At 38.9% G+C, this 20,532-nt stretch overlaps 1 protein-coding gene across 5 annotated transcripts in view; it reads right to left on the bottom strand.

The window, feature by feature from the left end:
• Positions 1-10,975: 10,975 nt before the first annotated feature.
• The window catches only part of LOC140344773 (uncharacterized), a 37,357-nt gene continuing 27,800 nt past the window's right edge, over positions 10,976-20,532 (bottom strand). For 4 of the 5 annotated variants that reach the window (XM_072431979.1, XM_072431980.1, XM_072431978.1 and 1 more), the window contains 9 exons: positions 18,282-18,986; positions 17,153-17,338; positions 16,295-16,358; positions 15,003-15,137; positions 14,218-14,435; positions 13,387-13,445; positions 13,127-13,306; positions 12,480-12,578; positions 10,976-11,797 (listed from right to left, as the gene is read on the bottom strand). In XM_072431979.1, the coding sequence (XP_072288080.1) occupies positions 11,730-11,797; positions 12,480-12,578; positions 13,127-13,306; positions 13,387-13,445; positions 14,218-14,435; positions 15,003-15,137; positions 16,295-16,358; positions 17,153-17,338; positions 18,282-18,986 (1,714 nt within the window). In that variant the 3' untranslated portion in view covers positions 10,976-11,729. Of the gene's footprint in view, positions 11,798-12,448; positions 12,579-13,126; positions 13,307-13,386; positions 13,446-14,217; positions 14,436-15,002; positions 15,138-16,294; positions 16,359-17,152; positions 17,339-18,281; positions 18,987-20,532 lie in introns of all 5 variants that reach the window. The other variant, XM_072431981.1, reaches the window with a different exon arrangement.

Consider the following 20,532-nt stretch of genomic DNA (forward strand, 5'->3'; position numbering starts at 1 on the left):
AAGCCTTGCAAAGCACGATTTCCAAAGAATGCCCAACTGTGGGGGAGTTGCAAATAGTTCACCAGGTTGCGTAGGGCATGCAAGACCACTGTTCTCCAAAAGTATCTAATCTTGGGACAGCTTCACAGCATATGGTATGTTTTATTTGCTAGTTTAGTTTCTCCTCCCAATCAAGTTTAGGCTCCATTTTCAGAAATTGTGTTTACGAGAACCAGTCAGAGAGTTAGATACCTAGCTCAGCTGAGGTTCCCTATAGATAGATGGCTGTTAGCTGAAAGTGCAGGTTTGTGACGTGATGTAAGCTGCACACACAACTTTCCTCAAGTCAGTATCCCAGCAAAATAAAGCAAAGAATAGAAGGGAAATCTTATTATATTAGCTTACAAGAACTGGCCTAAAAAACAGGCTGTGCCTCTGCTGAAAATTATACTTTTCTGGCTGTTTCTCCTCAGCTCTATATTTGGATTGATGTCCTAAAACAAGTATTTAGATTAGGATTTGACTCATACTTGATTACCCGATCATGCTTGTTTCAGGTCAATGGGCCTGATTTAATAAAGCTCTCTAAGGCTGGAGAGGATCAGTGTAGCTGGAATGGATCTGGTCCAGGATTCGGAACATTTGCTATCAAAAAGCAAATGACTTTGAAAAAATCCAATTCAGGTTTGCTGGATTACCCAGATTCACTGATTTAGGTGTGTCCTCTCTAACATTGGAGAGCTTTAATAAATCAGGCCCAAAAACCCAGAAAGTGATAAAACCAGTGGGTCAAGATAACCAGGGGATTTACAAAGGGTCAGCAATATCTTCCCCCATATTTATTTCATAGGAGGTTTGCCATTACCTAGTGGTGGGCAATATGTACACATATATGCATCTAGTGGCCTTTCATACACATTGCACCCATTTTAAACTTCAAACAGTTTTGCAGGGTGATCACCATACCCTCACTGCAAATGCGACATTAGCAAGTTCGGACTTTTCTGCATGTCAACCTCCTGAAAGAATATACTAACTTTAGTGGCAGTTTCCAGTGGTGTATATCACAAAAAGCATGGCAGAACTTTCAAATGTTCTTTTTTGGAAAGAATGATATTGTATGCGGCATACCTTGGCAAGGGAAAGCTCCTATTTAACAGTACAAGTAGGTCATAACCTGGGTACACACACACTAATATGATTGTACAAACCCTAGACACTAGATTTACTCATAGCTATATGATGCAAATGCCTGCTTGATTTTAATTGAATGGGTTGTTTTAGATTGACACTTGCAGCTTTTATACATTAGTATATGGGGCTCATATCCAAGAGAAGACAACCCTTAACTCAATATATTGAAGGAAATACCACTGAAACATAAATCATAAAACAGAAAAGCACAAACAAAAGAAGGTTGTAGGGAAAAGCCATAAATACAAAAATAATAATACAACAAAAGACATAACAAGTAAGTACAGCAAGTCTACTGCTAGCACCAACTCTGCTTCTGGATCCAAGACCCTTCTCACTTCCTGATCCAGGTCATATGACTCTCTTTCAGCTTCCCCTTTACCTCAGAGCAGCGGACGCCAACCGGTGGTCCCCGGACCACTGGTGGTCCGCCAGAAGATTTTGGGGGCCGGAGCTCTGCTCGGTGCACCCCTGAGCGGATTCAGGAGAAGGACCCTGCTGGGGGGACGCACTGACTAGAGCCTTAAACCACGTCCCCCAAGCAGATCCTAGGCTCGGAGGTGGGCAAGCTATGTCCCTGGACAAATCCCGCCCACTCTCCCATCGCAGGCTCAGATCTGCAATGTCAGAGTGGGCTGGGTTATGGCGTTATGACATCACTATGGGGAGGTTCCTCCTCTTTGACAACTTGCTTCCCGCGCATGCACGGTCAGGAGCTGGTAATTTTAGTGGTCCACAGGACCAAAAAGGCTGGCAACCACTGCCTCAGAGGACTAGAATGTTCCACAGATACGCTCAGTTGGCAGACAACACCTGAGTATGTTTCTTCACCAACACTCCCTCTGCTAGTGTGTTAGGAGTCTGCAGCTTACATGACTTCTAACCATCACATGACATCCCCTTTATAAGGAAGTGGCCTGGAACAGGAAGTTACCATTTGGTTCTGCTCCCAGGTGTTTCTGGAAGCAACCCCGGCTTGATTCCTGACTGTTCATGATCGCTGCCTGCCCTGACCTTAGGCTTGTCTGACCATTCTCTGGTTCTTGCTCCGGTACCATGCTTTGTTTATGCAAGTTAGCAGTCACCTGCCTTGGCGGACAGGAGGGCCGCAAACTGGCAGAAGCTCACCGCACAAGAACCTCACCTCTAGAGTCTCTGGAGAAGACTGAGCTGTTGCTTAGACTCTACCCCTGTTCTCGTCTTCACCCACAGGGCTGGTGACGTGGAGGGTCCACCACTGTGCCTTGTGCAGCCCTGTTACTGGTCTTATTTAGACAGCAAGATTGATATGTAACGTGCAGAGGGATTCGTATGTCAGTATTACTATATGTTACTGGCTTTTCTTAACATTTGGCTTATCCATTGGGTTTGGGCTCCAGTTTAAGTGAATAGCTTTTCATGTACATGACTTCTAGAAGTTGGATGATTTTATAGTTACATTGTTATGGCTTACAAATCTTGTGAGTTGATGCGACCCTGTGATCAGCCACATGTATACGTATAATGTGTATGAGTAGGTATATTTGTTGTTGTGTTCCCAACTGATTTTAAAAACGGAGGGTTTGCAAGATACTCCATTTCTCTCCTATAAATTTGTTTTACACAGCATTAGTTACGCTTTGGTGGATAGATGAAGCAGAACCAATTATTTGAATGTATTTGCATCACTGGGTAAATATAATTATGATCTATTGATATAATTTAATTTGTTAATTTTTTTTATATATTTTGTGATTGTAATAAATTGTACATTTTTTGTATGTTTTATCATTAGCAACTTTTTGTCTGAGGAATTGTAATGTCACTCACCTTGCACTCCCCTGCTGCCAGCACCAACACTGCTTCAGGATCCAACTCTCTGCTCATTTCCTGGTCCAGGTCACATGACTCTCGATCAGCCACTCCTTTGCCAGGACTACAGTGTTCCGCAGACGTACTCCATCTGCTGGCAGGCATGTGATCAACATCTGAGACTGTCTCTTCACCAGCACTCCCTCTGCTGGTGGGTTAGGAGTCTGTGGCTCACATGACTTACCGTATTTTTTGCCATATAAGACGCACTTTTTCTTCCCCAAAACTTAGGGGAAAAAGTTAGTGTGTCCTATACGACAAATGTGTTAAATTTTTTTCTAGATTTTCCTCCTTTAAAATTGGGTGCGTCTTATATTCCGGAGCGTCTTATACGGCGAAAAATACGGTATATTCATCACATGACATCCTCTTTTTAAGGACCTGCCTGGCAACAGGAAGTTGCTTGGACAAGGAGTTCCTTTCGGTTCTCCTCCCAGGTTTCCACTGTTCCAGTTTGTGCCTCCTGTTCCTGACTATTCGTGCACTGACCCTGGCTTGTTTCCTGAATTCTCCTGATCGATGCCTTCCCTGACCTTTGGCTTGTCTGACTATTCTCTGACTCTTGCTCCAGCACCATGCTGTGGGCCCCAACCTGGTAGCAACTCACTGCACAAGATCCTCACCTCTACAGGCTCTAGGCAAGACTGAGCTGTTGCTTAGATTCTGCACCCTGTGCACGTCTCCTCCCACTGGGCTGGTGACACAGAGGGCCTGATTTATGAAAGCTCTCCAAGGCTGGAGAGAATACACTTTCATCAGTGAAGCTTGGTTATTCAGCTAACCTGGAATGGATTACTTACGTCATTTGCTATTTGTTAGTAAATGTTTTTATTCCTAGACCAGATCCATTCCTTTTCAGGATCAACCAGGTTTCCTTATGAAAGTGTATCCTCTCTAGCCTTGAAGAGCTTTAATAAATCAGGCCCAGAGGGTCCACTGCCCTGTGGAGCCATGGCATGTACAATGTTCTATGAAACACGTCACAAACAGTACTATTGTTAGGTTTAATTTTATTTGAAAAACTGTTTTTGGAGTCTTATATTCTGTTTGTCAGGATAAAAAGAAGGAACATCTCTCCATTAGAAATTATTCAATGCACCTGTTTTTTGATTAACAATAGACTTGCTGTACTTACTTGTTATGTCTTTTGTTGTATCAATGATTTTGTGTTTATGTCTTTAAAATTAGGCTTTAATGTAAATGTTTTTGTTTTTACAAATGTGGGTACTATATTGATGGAAATAGAAGTTACTCTTTAAGAGATCCAGTATCTAGGAAAAAAAAATCCCTACAACCTTCTTCTGTGAATTGGTGAATCTAAAAGAGATGTTAGACTGTAATCTATATGGCAAACCTCTGACTATAATACTGGAATTCAATGAAGTGGAGTTTGGAAAACACTGATAGGTAGTCTACTGGAATATAATATTTTGGCATCTGTTTCAAAGCGAATAGCTCAAGACACTCCTAAATCTTAGAAGTGTGGATCCTTTATTTTGCCACGAATGCTGTCTGTATCATCTGCTCCAGGAACTGAAATATTATATGTGAGCTGGTACTGAAAAACAGATTTCAACCAAAAGCTAATGTGATAAGGGGAACAAGAGAGAAGAACTTAAGAACATAACAAGAATACATGTGAGAGAGATAAAATAAAAAGCTAAACAATTTCAAGTAAATATATAAAAAAACAATTTCTGCATTCATTAAAAGTATTACATTTAATTTTATATGCAGCTATTTTAGGTACCCAAATTAAACCTTGTATGCGCTTTATGTAATACCTATTGTGTTACAGCTAAAACTAGGACAGATAAGAGCAGAACAAGGAGCATAAATATACATAGTTACATAGTAGCTTAGGTTGATAAAAGACATGAGATCATCAAGTTCGACCACTAAGGAAATAAACATATCCCAGATATAATACCCTAAAGGACATAGTTGGTCCAGAGGATGGCAAAAAAAACCCTGGTACAATTTACTTTAACAGGGGAAACATTCCTTCCTGATTCTATGGCCCTGATTCATCAAGCAAAATCGGAAGCTCGCTCGCGCATTCGTATTCACGATCCGAAATCGTAAGCCGTTGCGCAATTCAGCAACTGAATGAGCTTGCGGCCGGAGCCGTGCATCGCCGGCAGCTTTACACTGGCGAGCTTGCAATAAAAGTCACTGTTCCCCTAAAAAATCATTCTTTCTAATTATTATTATTATTATTATTAAACAGGATTTATATAGCGCCAACATATTACGGCACACATATTACCCTTAGCCCTAAAAAAAATGTTTGCGCTGTTCAAATGTTTAAAACATGTATGTGCACTAAAAAAAAGCATATTTTGAAATCACTTATTTCTTTTCTGTTATGCAAGAGTTAACCGAGTTCAACTCCTCTACATCTACTATATAAAAGCTTCCGATGCCTGATCAGAGAAGCCGCTCGCGGGTAAATCCCATGACTATCTTGCGACTGACCGCGCGCGAAGTCATTGGACCAGATTTTCCCACAAAAGTCACAAGCACACACACGTTCTATTGTTTGCTTGTTATGTATATGTGTGTATAAATTTATATATATCAGTCGCGTGTAGCTCATAGCGGACCTGCTACATGCGCTTGAACTGTTTTCAGTTGAAAAATGCACTGCACTTTTGCACAGTCCTCATTAACCACCCGAGCGATAACCCCGACCTTGGTTCGGGGTTAAAATAATTACAATTATCGATAACTCCAAACTTTTCTCACTGTATAAAAATACAGTGAGAAAAGTTTGGTTTTATCGATCACTTTCCTGGTCCTGCTGCGATCCAGCGTCGTCCTCCAGCGTCGATCTCCAGTGTCGTCCTCCAGCGTCGGGTGCCCTCTCCGGGAAGAAGAAGCCGGCCGGCGGAGAAGAAGAAGCTGGCCGACTATGAGTCAGTCAGATGTTCCCTGGATCAACAGTCGGTTATTTTTCTTTAAAGCCCTAATACCACGTTATATTCTGTGCTTCTAGAAAAGCATCCAGCCTTTTCATAAAGCAATCTATAGTACTTGCTGAAACTACTTCCTGAGGGAGTCGATTCCACATTTTCACAGTGAAGAATCCCTTCCTTATCCGGAGCTTAAGTTTCTTTTCCTCCATGCACAAAGAGTGCCCTCTTGTTCTTTGTAATAATCTCAAAGTGAATAATGGAGAAGAGAGATTTCTATATTGACCTTTTATATGTTTATACAGGGTAATCATATCCCCCTTTATACGTCTCTTCTCAAGGGAGAATAGATTCAGTTCAGCAAATCTCTCCTCATAGCTGAGCTCCTCAATTCCTTTTATTAAGTTAGTTGCCCTTCTCTGCACTCTCTACAATTCAACAATGTCCTTTTTGAGAACTGGTGCCCAAAACTGCACTGCATATTCCAGATGTGGTCTGACCAATGCTTTGTACAGGGGCTGGATTATATCTCCATCTCTGCAGTCTAATCCTCTTTTATTACATGAAAGTACATTGCTAGCTTTAGATATAGCAGCGTGGCATTGCATGCTGTTATTAAGTCTATGATCCACCAGAACCTCCAAAATGCTTTTCCATTTTTGACTCCCCCAAATGTTTTCCCCCTAGACAGTATAAAGCATGCATAGCTCCCAAGTGCATATATTTACATTTATCTATATTAAATGTCATTTGCCACTTGGCTGCCCAATCAAACAGTACATCCAGGTCTGCTTGTAGATTATAGACATCCTGTAAGAACTTAATTCCATTGCATAGTTTGGTGTCATCTGCAAACACAGAAATGGTACTTTTAATTCCAAACTCTATATCATTTATAAAAATGTTAAACAGTAAAGGTCCCAACACTGAACCCTGGGGTACACCACTAATAACCTTAGACCATTAAGAATATGAATCAATATTTACAACTCTCTGGATGCGGTCTTTAAGCCAGTTCTCTATCGATTTACAGATTGACTTTTCTAAACCCATCGGACCTAACTTGCAATGTAACCGTCTGTGGGGTACAGTGTCAAATGCTTTAGCAAAGTCCAAGTACACTATATCAACTGCTATTCCACTGTCTACCTGTTTACCTACTTTGTCATAAAAAGAGAGTAAATTTGTTTGACAACTTCTGTCTTTCTTGAAGCCATGCTGACTATCACTTATAATATTAGTATTATATATATAATATTTCTAGCTGAAACTCCTCTATGTGGTTCTTTATCAAACTCTCTAGGAGCTTTCCAACTATAGACGTTAAACTAACCGATCTGTAGTTACCTAGTAATGACTTTGCTCCCTTTTTGAAGATAGGAACCACATTGGCCTTACGCCAATCCATCGGTACCTTGCCAGTGACTAAAGAGTCTCCCAAAAAATAGAAATAATGGCTTTGAGATAACTGAGCTCTGCTCTTTGAGGACACGTGGATGTAAGCCATCAGGTCCTGGTGCTTTGTCAACCTTAATTTTTCCCAGCTGTTTCTCAATCATATCAATCCTGAGCCATTGTGGATCATTTAAGGCAGTGACATTGCTAATAGGAATTTGCACTTGAGTTCTGCCATTTTCCTTTGTGTACACAGAGCTAAAAAAAAGTGTTTAGTAAATCTGCCTTGTCTTAATCCCGTGTTACCAACCCAGCGACATCCTTTAGGGGCCTACATGCTCAGACCTGATCTTTCTGCTATTAATATATTTATATTTTTTGGGGGTTTGCCTTACTTTGCAATTTGTCTTTCATTTTGAAGTTTTGCATATTTTATCTCCTTTTTATATATTTTGTTATATTCTTTAAAGTTTTTAAATGATGAAGGTGATCCTTCATTTTTATACTTTTGGAATGCTTTTTTCTTGTTCCTTATAGCTTTTTTAACATTAACTGTGAGCCACATAGGTTTTAATTTTAGCCTCCTAAACTTATTACCCAATGGAATATATTTTTCAGTTTGCTTTTGTAGAACAGACTTGAAACTTTCCCATTTCTGTTCTGTGTTCTGTGAGGACAACATTGTCTCCCAGTCCAAGTCACAGAGAGCCGCCCTTAATCATGGAAAATTTGCTCTCTTAAAATTAAATGTTTTTATCTTTCCTGTTTTTGCTTCCTGTTTACCACTTACATTAAATGAAATCATATTATGGTCACTGCTACCCATATTCTTTTTAAATGCACATTTGTTATAAGCTCTGCATTGTTAGAAAGAACTAGGTCCAGAGGAGTATCATTTCTAGTTGAGGCTTCTATAAACTATACCATCAAACTATCTTGTATTAAATTCACAAATTTCCTCCCTTTTGCTGTTCTTGTAGGGCCATTACTCCAGTAATTGTCAGGGTAGTTGAAATCTCCCATGATTAAAACACTTCCACTTTTTGCTGCTTTTTTTATCTGTGCTAGAAGTTAATTTTCCTTAGCACTGGGGGGCCTATGGCAGACTCCAATAATTAATTGTGTGTTATTCAACCCAACATTCAACTCCACCCATAATGCCTCAACCTCATTGCTTGTTCTATCCGCAATTTCTTATTTCACATTCAGTTTTAGATCACTTCTCACATACAGACAGACACCACCACCCTTTCGTTTAACTCTGTCTTTATGAAAGCGAGAATACCCATGAATATTGACAGCCCAGTCATGTGAAGAACAAAGCCAGGATTCAGTATCCAACTAAGTCATAATTCTCCTCACTCATTAAGGCTTCCAACTCCTTTATTTTGTTTACTAGACTTCTAGCATTGGTGAACAGGCTCTTTAAACCACTGCTGCATTTATTATCATTGTTTGCCAAATCCTTTTGTTTTTCAGTACAACTAGTACTGCACAATCCAATGTTTGTTTGTAACATGGGGAGCTCCTTACAATTATCCATAATCCTCCCCCCATAAACTAGCTGATTACCCGACGTTGCCCGGGTATTTATTTATTGCAATCTTATATTATACAGGAAAAGGAATCAAATAAAGCTATAGTGTTTTTACAGGTTTTAAAAGTATAAGTACAATATACAAATACATTAAATTAAACTAAATTTATGGCATATGTTCCATTACTGTTTTAAATGTTTTAATAAGAACATTGTGCTCATGAAACATCCCTTGTAACTTTAAGACATTTTGTTCTTCAGATGTAGGTGCACCTCTGGTCAGTTTCTATTAGTTCATTTTCAATAAATAAGTTTTAGAAACTTTGGTGGTTGATCTTGCAGCAGAAGTATCGATCCCGCTTTATGGTAAATTTGCCCTTGCGCCGTGAATGTGGATGGAAATCCAGGCTGTTGAACAACTGATGTGGCACCAAAAGAGGTCATTTGGAAACATGAGTTTATATTTTCTGATGCTACTAAGACTGCTTAAGAATGTTTTGACTCTGAGGTATTTGCTAATGAGTAATTCCAAAGTTCATGTGGTGGTGTTTCCAGTTGGCAGAGTTTGAATTTCCCTATTTTGCAGCAAATACGAGGAGACTCAGATTTAAACATTTTGGCCTGACAGTAACTACAAACCTTTTCCATTTTTCCGATGGTAACACTTGCATGCCTCAAGAAGTAATTATGTCGATCATAGTGGAATCCTTCCAATGCTAAGCTAAAATGTTGTGCAGTCCATGATCGTCCGGCCCTTTTTCTCATTTCCAGTACTCGGGTCTCACGCCGTTGTCCTGTCTCTGAAACTCTAGATGTAGAAGCTCAATCTGTTATCATGTAGTTGGGACTCATGTTGTTATACTGTCTCTGAAGCTCTAGATGTAGTAGCTCTTGCTCTCATTTCCTGTACTTGGGTCTCATGCTGTTGTACTGTGAAATGTCTCCATGCATTTCCTTGTGATCACATACACACATCTATATATATATATATATATATATATATATATATCACATACATCCAAATATAGCTCTGACATATAGCACAGGGCTGCACAAAGATCAGCGGTGCCCTCACATGAGTCTGAGTTATATGTCTTGCAGTTTGGTTGAAATGTCTTGATGCATATCCGAGTGATGATGGAACATAGCAAGTTTGGTTGAAATGTCTCCATGCGTTTCCTAGTGATGACATACACACATACATACATCCATCCAAATATAGCTCTGACATATAGCACAGCGCTGTACAATGACTGGTGCACTCACGTGAGTCTCAGTCATATGTATAGCAAGTTTGTTTGAAAAGTCTTCATGCGTTTTCGAGCGATGGTGGAACATACACACATACATACATACAATTTTATATATATAGACTTATAAAGCTCTGACACCATAGTGCTGTACAATAAAACAGTGAGCTAGACCCATTAGTTTCTGTACAGGGGAGATGACACTACAATGTCCCCCCACAGTTACACACTATTATCATACATTTATATACTTCTGACATATACCACAGCGCTGTAGGTGACACCTAGCTCTGACATATAGCACAGCACTGCACAAAGATCAGTGGTGCACTCACATGAGTCTGAGTCATATGTCTAGCAAGTTTGGTTGAAATGTCTCCATACATTTCCTAGTGATGATATACACACATCCAAATATAGCAAGTTTATGTACTGATGCATAACGCACTAACAGGAGGGGTGCGCAGAGGGATGAGTTCATTACTCTCCTGCTGCAAGATTTGCAGGCTGTATTGCATACCTGCAGTAGAGCGAAGGGATTGGGGTTGTGCAACTTTCAGGACTGGATGCTCCCAAATATGTCTCTTACCATTTTTGACCAATCAACAAAAAAAATGTATTCCAAAGAACTAATTGGGTGATTTACTCTATGTATTATGCAATCTGGTACTCATCTTTTGCCCTCTGCTCTCCACAACTTAAATCCATATGGCTTATGGTAACTTTATGTTCTGATGGCCCTGATCTTTAGTCTGCAGATACAGGGACCAAAGTTTTGTTCACCAGTGTATATCATTATTAACTGCAACTGCACAGTGCGGAACAAAGTAACAGACCACATTTCCAGCCAGAGACACAATGAAAACTGTTTATTGTTGCTGCCACAGATTTTAAAACTCTGAAATGTTTTAATGTGATATAAATGTATTAAAATAACACTGATTGTATATACTGGTTTTCATTAAACATTGATGAAAGCATATTTTCTTCCAGCACAGTAATGGAACCTCTAAATTGCTAATTCTGTAATCATTTTTTCTCAGTAGTTGTATGCCAAGAATAAGCTTATAGACCATACAAAAGGGCAGAATCTACAAATCATTAAATAAAAAACAAATATGAAAACGTGTAAAAATAATGATAATAAGACTAACTTAAAATGAATACTTGCTCTAGTTTATTTTTTCTTTTAAAACTATTGCACTGGTTGTGCAATCTAGGATACAATACAAATATAGATTTTATTGCTTGGTATTAATTATAGGATTTGTCTGAATATCAAATTTTTCCTCTAAAACTACCCTGCCTTTGTTCCTGTAATGATAGGATGGGACATTTAGCGGCGCCCGCCACTGATTTAGGTTTTAGGCATGTAAAGAGTGACACATCGGTCTGTTTCCACGGGTGACTGCGAAGGTGACTTATTCCCGGTAGTGTGGGTTTTAGGTTACGGTGAAATTATAGGTGTGAGATCTCAGCTCAGAGGAGGTCCTGTGAATTCTGGCAAGAGTCATTTTAATTTCCAGAGAAATGAAACTTTAAACTGTAATTAGTGGTGGGGACGAACTCTCTGCTGGACAATGCTGGGGGGAGGAGGAAGCCGGAATGTTACACCTGATTCTCTGATGATGGCATGTATGTCCTTGTGAAGGTTTCCAGATAGTGATCCTTTACTCCTGAAAGAGAAAGAACAAGATATTGGACAATATTATATATCCCTGCTATTTCTCATTTACAAAGTGACAATTACCTAGCCGTGAAATAAACCACACTGAGAAATATACACAGGGTACCTTTGCTGGCCTGCATACTTTTTCAGTCAATGATTCAGAAAATGACAAAGCCTTTGTATCAACATAACATCCAACCACAAACTATTTACTAAAGTTAAGGCAATATAAGGCCTATATTTTTCTCCATATGTTTAAGTGACACAGATTTCTGTATTGAAAGATTTCTGCATGACTTTACTAGTTGCATGTTGGTTCTAGCTCAGTGCACAGAATGTACTGAAGCATAGGACAACCAAGCAGCTGGCACTTTTTTTAGACGTTAGCAACAGTAGCCTTTATATTGATAATGTACTACAAAAACAAAAAAAACTTTCCTGCTGTTGCATCAGCCTCTTCAGCTGTCAGAACACAAATCTGCTGCAGGAGCATGTGACAAGTGCTGAGATAGGGATTTTTTTTTTACTAATTAAACACTACCCTTTGGCAGCACCCATTTGAGCTCCTGCCATAGCTGGCATCAGACCAGATATTTAGTTCCATATCCAACTACTTTCTGCAAAGATCACAGAATAATTATGCAACTTTATTACAAACCCAACACTGTTAGCTTAATTTTATCTACAACCCAAGACAGGGTGTCCTTTATTGCGCTGTAAAATTTTCCCTCCTGTGTTGTTTAAACCCTGCAGTGACAGCTCCGGGTGATTCCTGTTCTCCAGAATCCCTGTGGACAAGAAGAAAAGAAAACTAAATGACTTTTTCATTGTCGATTCCATGTTCCTAGACTATGAAAAACAGAGAGTATGTAAAGTAGACCAGAAACTGTTGTTTGAAGTTCCTTTACCCCAGGAAGTACTCATCTGATATGTGGATAGCAACTATATGGGGTCACCTAGCATTGCTTTCTAAAACAATGATGGGCCAACAGTGTGGCATAGGAGATGAGAAGCCATCTGAGCAGGTTGCATACTTATATCAGAACACTCTGATGTTTGGAGCTCAAGGGGAAAAATGATGGAGGTGCTTTCTATGAAACCAAAGTGGTAGTTTTAGAACATAACATTATCTGGTGTTGGATTCCATAGTAATCAGTTATAATTTGAAACTTACTAGAAAATGCACCACATTAACAAACCTAAAACAAAAGACATTCCTGAGAGTACACCCTAAATTGTTATATGAAGACCAAAAACAATAACATTCATTGGTGGAGCCGGGGATAATTAGTGCCCCCAATAAAAAGCATGGATTAGCCATAGATGATCATCTCACCAGCAGCATGCAACAGAAAATTTTCTCTTTGTTGGATGTTTTTGGAAATTGGAGAAAAGTGACATTCCTCATCAGTGGACGGACAACATGTGCCAGAAAAGCTACAAAACTTTCCACCTTCTCCATTAAGGTCCCAGATGTTGACCTTTTGGATCCTGTGTCTGTACCTGACTGTAGGATCTGCGAAGATTATTAGAGATGTTTTACTAGATAAACCCATTACTGAATTAATCCACATCTATGTATTGTTTCCCTCTTACCTCTTACAGGTTGTAATGCATTCCTTGGTCCCTGAGAACTTCTCTCTTTGTCATGGGACCTTGAACAATTTGGAGTGAGTGATGTGTTAGATATGAAACATCATTAAGCATTTCAATGTATTTGATTCATAGGAAAAAATATGTAGATTCTGCTATGGCTAAAAAGTATCTAAGGACTTGGGGCATTAAGGTTTTTTAAATGCAAAAAAAAAAACTCCTAAACATTTTGATTAAGGCCATTGTGCATAGTGGTACTTTAAATATTTCCCTGCAGAATAAATAATGTTACTGTGCAATTTAATAAAAAAGATTAATGCTTCCCCACTGAAATTGAATTTAAGTGAAACTGAACTTAACTGAATTTAAACGTTTACCTCCCCTGTTCACTGTCTGACCTCATATATCATCTTCTAACATGCTTGGTTAGGCACTGATTATAAGACTCACACACAAGATTTAGGCACAGTTGAAATAAGTGGACAAATAAAAAACATCACAAATGAGCCTGCACAGTTTACAATATTTAAAATATGACATGACTTGTTCTTTTTAAAGTGACACATAGTCTTTACAAAATTAGAACACCAACCCTTGGGTAAGAATTTTGGGCAAAATCGCCTCAGTTACAGCAGGCTGGTGGTTATGGCCCAGAAACTTTGGACAATGCTCCCTGGAAATCATAAGCAAACTCCAAGACCCTGTTTTTTTTAAGCCCTACTGAATACAAAACTTCAGTTGGGTTCTAAACCATTACAAGGCCCTAAATGAAAACACCAACCACTAGTTTTGTAATTGTTCAGAAGACCTTCCTAACAATGAGTGTGAACCTACCTAGGATAACTTTGCATATCCTTGGACAAAGGCCATACCCGTTTACTCTCAGTCTTGGATTTGTGATGTAGAAAAAATTCTCGCTCCAATCCGCAAAGAGAAGCAATTGGTGTCAGTCGGAATCCCAGCGGACTTTGTGACTTCCTGACATCAGTTGAGAGATAGGACTGAATGGGCAATACATCATCTAGTGATTTCAATAGGTGTTGCTTTGAAGGCTGCATAAAGAACATACAGGACATTTGGAACAAAGGTGCAATAAAGTAATTGTAAAATTAAAGTTTACCTCCAGCCTTTATGTTAGATATAATGAAAAAGAACAACACTTTCTACCAGGTATTAAAATCTTTTTCTGACCTGGATTTTCATTTATTTCCTGGCCTTGTGAATACTCCATAAAGCCAGAGTGATATCAGGAATGAAAGGTAAGCGAGAATGTCTTTCCCAGTAGAATTGCTAACTTTAAAAATGGGCAAAGAGACCAATGCTATTTATAAACGATCTGAACACAAACATGTGATTTGATCAATGTGTCTTTTATCCAACAATCCTATTAGGTTATTTGTTCTGCTACTATTCAATTGGACAGTGGTACTTACTGAAGCACTGAATTAATTTTTTTATCCAATTTCGTGTGGAAGTTAAGACACAGAGGTTTACTCTCCTCCACATATACACACTTTGATTTTCCAATCAAAAATTATTTAATTTTCGAAATATAATATGAAAAAGTTCAGTAATTTTGTCCTTCATTATAAACTGAAATGTGTTTAGTTTTGGGATACCATTGAATTTCTTCTCAATAATTTTTCTGTCTTTTTCTCATGGAGAGTCTTAGTTTGGTCCACATTATTTCTGTTCTTCATACTCTGGATGATTTTGTCTGTTGGTCTGCTTGGTATATCACAAGGTGAAACAGGCTGAATGGGAAAAAGACATGAAATTGGGAACTGAGCTTTGTTCTGTGTATGTTTCAACATACCAATGCAACCGTCACACAGATTCCCTTATATATAGGCATGTCTGGGTTTATTCAGTAAATCAGCTTCAAAGTTATGAAGCCTATTGGAAAACGAAACAGAACAATTTAAATTGTTCCCAAATACACTTCATACACTCTACCACATAACACCCCAGAACACTAAGGCTATGTACACATGTGCAATAATTATCGTTGGAAACGAACGACTAACAACTGTTCTTCCGATAATAGTTAACAAAAAAGTGCTCAAAAACTGGCCAATAAATGAGGAATGTCGCTGGAAACGAATGAACACCCCGGCCGATCTGATTCGGCGACGATCGTTCGCTATCCATTGTGTGTCGTGTAGTTATCGTGGATTGTTCTGCGGTACACTTTCTCCTTTACTTCCTGCATCAATCAAATGATCGTATCTAGCGTGTGTACACTATTGGTGGATTTTATTTGAACAATCGTATCGTTACAGCATGTACAGAATTGTGCACATTACGATCATTCAAAAAAATCGTGCATAATCGTTGATCTGTCATTAGTCATTCGTTTTCTAATGACAATTATTGCATGTGTGTACCAAGCCTAAGTCCACCGCACCATGCACTCATGGTGTGAAGGTCTTGAATCACAGCACAGTATCTTCATACAACACCCTGGTATACTCTGCATTCTGTCATTCATCCCAATAAATGGAGGATTATGCAATATGCACCCCAGTACACTCAGTATTCGGCATGTATGTATCTTAACACATCTCAAAAGAATTCTGCACCATAACCTCAACACATTCTGCATTGTGCACCCCAATACATTCAGCATTCTGCATCATGTGTCCCAATACATTCAGCATTCCTCACTATACAAACCAATACATGCAGCATTCTACAAGATATGCCCCAGCTATGTTAGCATTCTGTACCATGCACCCCTATACATTTAGAATTCTGGACTATGAAACCCAATGCACTATCAATAATCAGCATCACAATACACCCACACAAAAATGTTACTGGTCACTGTAAGTTATACTTTGTAGGACATTCCTGCTTTTCAACTGTTTTAATGACTTACTGATAGAGGTTTATCACTTTTTGTTCTCACCTGAGTTGGAGATCCTGTAGGCTCTTCACTTGATTCTTTTGAACAAGATATCACTGACTCTCGCCTAGACAAAGGCGAGAGACAACATTATATACAGATATGTTTCTACTTTCATTGTATAAATAACTATAGTTACATATACATAGTTACAAACCCCAATTTAATACATCAGTTTTTTTGGTGCTATAACTGAATACACCACTGTGGTCTTTCTCTTACAATTCGCTAGAGCTGCACCACATTTTTTGGTGTCTGTTGTTTGAAACTTCTGAGCTAAAGTGACATTTGCTCCAATATTATTTATAAGCCCAACATTTCACAAAGAGCATGGCTGCATGAAAGTTTGGACAGTTGGTTTTCTGAATTTCTGAAGAGCATACTGTTGGCATAGATAGATAATCTTGTATTTTGATATTGTTCAGTGAGAATGCTTGTTTTTTAGTATGTAACTTGAGAAATGGATTTAAAGACTTCAATAGCTTATTGGCATGTTTCAGTATAGACATGCTGAGTATAGGGGGTGTATCAGAAATTGGTTTTAAAAGAAGATGCAGTTGGTGGCCCCTGGTATCTTTAAATCTTTCATGCTTGTGTCCTGTCATTTTAGAAATTTTAGGAGTTCCCACCCACCTTTGTATATTTAAGTTCCTCTTGTTGCATTCTCAATAATATAAATGACAGACCACCTACCATGGTAGTGATAGCCACCCATAATGGCCATGAAAAGTCAGCACTACTGAGAACTCAGCTATGTCACCACCTGAGTCCCGCAGAGTTAGAAGAGGTTAAGTCTCCATATGTTTTTCTGTAGACAGACTCCTTCAGTTAATATTAATACTCAGTTGTAGCTTTTCATACCGGGATCTAGTTGTGGGGGCTTTTCCATCTCCTCTTGATTTGTTGGTCTGCCTGGGTGGCCAAACACACTGGTTCTTAGTGAGAGAATTTCTTCTGATACCTTCGCCTCTGGATTGTCTCTCACTTCGATCAGTGGCCTCCGCTGTAGGTGAACTGGTAGGGAGTTGGTTGCTCCCAGGCTGGTTTCTATAAATAATAACATTATGAGCATAGCACCATGTAGAGACACCTGCATTGTGCAAATTAACTTGTGATGACCTGATGACAGCCCAAAGAGACTCATGTAATGTGTTGGCAACTATTTAAGGAGGTAGTAGTATGCTACTGCCTGGCTTCACTGCTCTCCTAAATACAATGATGGGTATATATCCTCAATGTATGCTGAGATGGGGAGTGTGCATAGCATGCAATAATGTTCCTAGATTCCCAGGCATTATTTTTGTTTATGTTTTATATAACCTATTGTATTGATGCTAGTAACAATATGTTTATATAAAACCTGATAAAAGTGAAGTGCTAAAATGCTGAAACATGTTGGTGTTTTTAACACATACCTGACTTTATACCCAATATACACATTTGAAAACGTTAGAGTATAGCAACTAAACCCAAAAAGTTAAGCTGCGTACACACTGCCAATTTTTGTCGTTGGAAAGGATCTTTCACGATCCTTTCCAATGACAAGGGAGTGCACGATGCATGAACGGTGCTGTACATACAGCACCGTTCATGCTCTATGGAGAGGGGAGCAGGGTGCCGCTCCGTCGCTCTCCCCTTCACTTTCATTACGATCGGCTGTCGTCCATCGTCCGTGGATCCGGCAGGTCGGTCGTCCGGACGATGGACGACACCGACTGTACACACGGCAGATTTTCGCCCGATAATTGGCCGATGCCGATTATCGGGCGATAAAAATCTGACGTGTGTACGTAGCTTTAGAGTATAGCAACCTCCCACCCACCCCTTGACTTTTTTGCTGCACTAGGGTGATGTATTCATATAGCATTTGTACAGATCAGGGACAAGGTGGCACCTAAATCAAGAAATGATGGACATATCCTTGACTGCCTATTATTTTTGGTGGGGCAGTTTTCATGGTAAGCATTTTCATAAGATAAATCATTCATACTTGTTCAGATTGCTGTATTCATCTTTGGCAGTGCGCTTGGTGACAGACCGACTGTCATAGCGACCTTCGCTGGTGATGGCACAGACAACGCAGGTGTATTCAGTGTTGGAAGTAAGACGGCGGGCTACATAGAAACGTTCTGTACCAAGGTACACTGACTTCCCATTCATGCTCAATTCATAGTTGAAAAATCTACCAATTAGATCTTTTGGCACTTCCCATGTGATGAACATTTCACTCCGGCCTATAACATACACTGTCAGTCTGTCTGGAGCATGACTGCCTCCGTCTGATGTCCTTGTTACCAAAGAGACTTTTAAACTTTGGCCCTTGGAATTGCAGGAACAAATACTGAATATATAACTAGTGGCAGGAGAAAGATCTGTCACAATACAAGTTTGGTCAGTTGTGGTCTCCACCAAGGTGTCTTCTTGATACACTGCGTAATATTTAACATACGTGCTGGAGTCTAGTGGTGGGTTCCAGCTTAGCTTCACCTTGGTGGCTGTGCGACCTATAGCTTGAAATTCAGTTGGGCATCCAGGCAATGGTTCTTCCACCATAACAGTAGTGATGGGACTGTCTGGACTACGATCCCCTTCTGTTTCCATGATTATCTTAAGGTGATGCTGTCCAGGTTTGCAGTGTGGAATAACATAGGAGAAAAAAGGCCCCTGGTAGAGGAGTTTATTGCCATCAAAGAGACTGCAGGAAACCGAGAAAAGTAAATTGTTAATTACTTTTAAATAAATAAAAAATGAATTACTCAATGAATGGAAAGGGGCATAAAATAAAAGGAAAATAGAATAAAAACAGAAGAAAAGAAAATGACAAAGAAAAGAGAAGGAAAGGGAAAGGGACAAAAAGAAAAGGAGAAGGCAGGAACAAAGGAAGGTGGAATGGAAAAGAATAGAAAGGACAGAGAAGACAAAAAAAGGAGAAAGACTTACTCTCAGTAAACTAAATTGGTGATAATAACTATAAGTATTTTGATGGAATCATCAATCAGGCTTCACTTCTCCAACAGCTTTGCTGGGAATTACTAAAATGTGGAGACTCCTCTATTTAGCCAAACCAAATCCAGGGTAAAATATTTTGCATAAAAACCCTTATTTCAAAATAACCAATAATTTTTAGACATAAAAAAAGACTAATCATGTGAGCAATATCTCCTGTACAAACACCAAAATTTTTTTGCAAGTTGTCGACACATTTCGCAGTAAACAAAATCTGCTTCTTCAGGACACTTTTAAGGAGATCCATAACATTAGTACATAGTCCAAGAGTCAATGTATGTATACACATTTAAATATGTAAAAATTAATATACTGATAAATTGATGACACATGTAACCTACAAGGGTGCCTACATCAGTCCAAACATTCCATAACTGTTATGATGTTATAGCAGTTGAGCAAGAAAAAGGGCAACAAAGTCTACAACGTCTCCAATGAGCCACTAATTCAGTCGTATCAAGGATAGTGACACTGGACAGATCAATTAAAAAACACTTCAATTGATTAATGGTTAGATAGATGCATGCTCATAGTTAATTACCTACTAGTATTTGATATATAAGGTTCTTTTAAATTCCTATACTTATGCTTATTGCCATATTTATCATTAATTAAAATATTAGGGTAATTTGATTTGTGCTTAAACAACTGCAAAGTACAACTTAATTAAAACATTCCTATAAATTTGTGATTATGCACAATGACATTATTGATCAATTAATTACTATGAAGAAAAGATAAATAAGGGGGCAGCATATTGTCTGCAGACATGTTGTGGTGATGAGCTTCTGGTCTACTTCTCCTAAACTAAACCAAAGATAAAATAGGGGGGGGGGGGGAGTTCCCTTATGTCTAAATTAATGAGTTAAAAAACATTTACTTGATCAGATTTAAATATTAACTTTTATTAGTGTCAGTAAGAATAATGTATCTTCTTGTTTAAAGAAATTGTTTACCTCATCAATCCATATGTATGTGGAAGACATCTTTCCAGGGAAAAATGAGGGTAAAGCCACAAGATCTATATAGTGAAGCAGAATATGTGCATATGAATGTCCGCTGTACTGATTTCAAACTCATAAGCTCAAAGATACCAAACAATCCTACCAGTCTTCTGAAGATAGCCTAAAGGGTCATCATGCAGAGGAAGCCAAAAATGATAGCTGCAGGAGCCAGAGTAAGAGGGGACGCCGCCGATGTCTATGTGCCCAACACTGCTGTTGGGCACATAGACA

This window comes from Pyxicephalus adspersus, unplaced genomic scaffold (assembly GCF_032062135.1).
Source record: "Pyxicephalus adspersus unplaced genomic scaffold, UCB_Pads_2.0 Sca4, whole genome shotgun sequence".
NCBI classification, from domain to species: domain Eukaryota; kingdom Metazoa; phylum Chordata; class Amphibia; order Anura; family Pyxicephalidae; genus Pyxicephalus; species Pyxicephalus adspersus.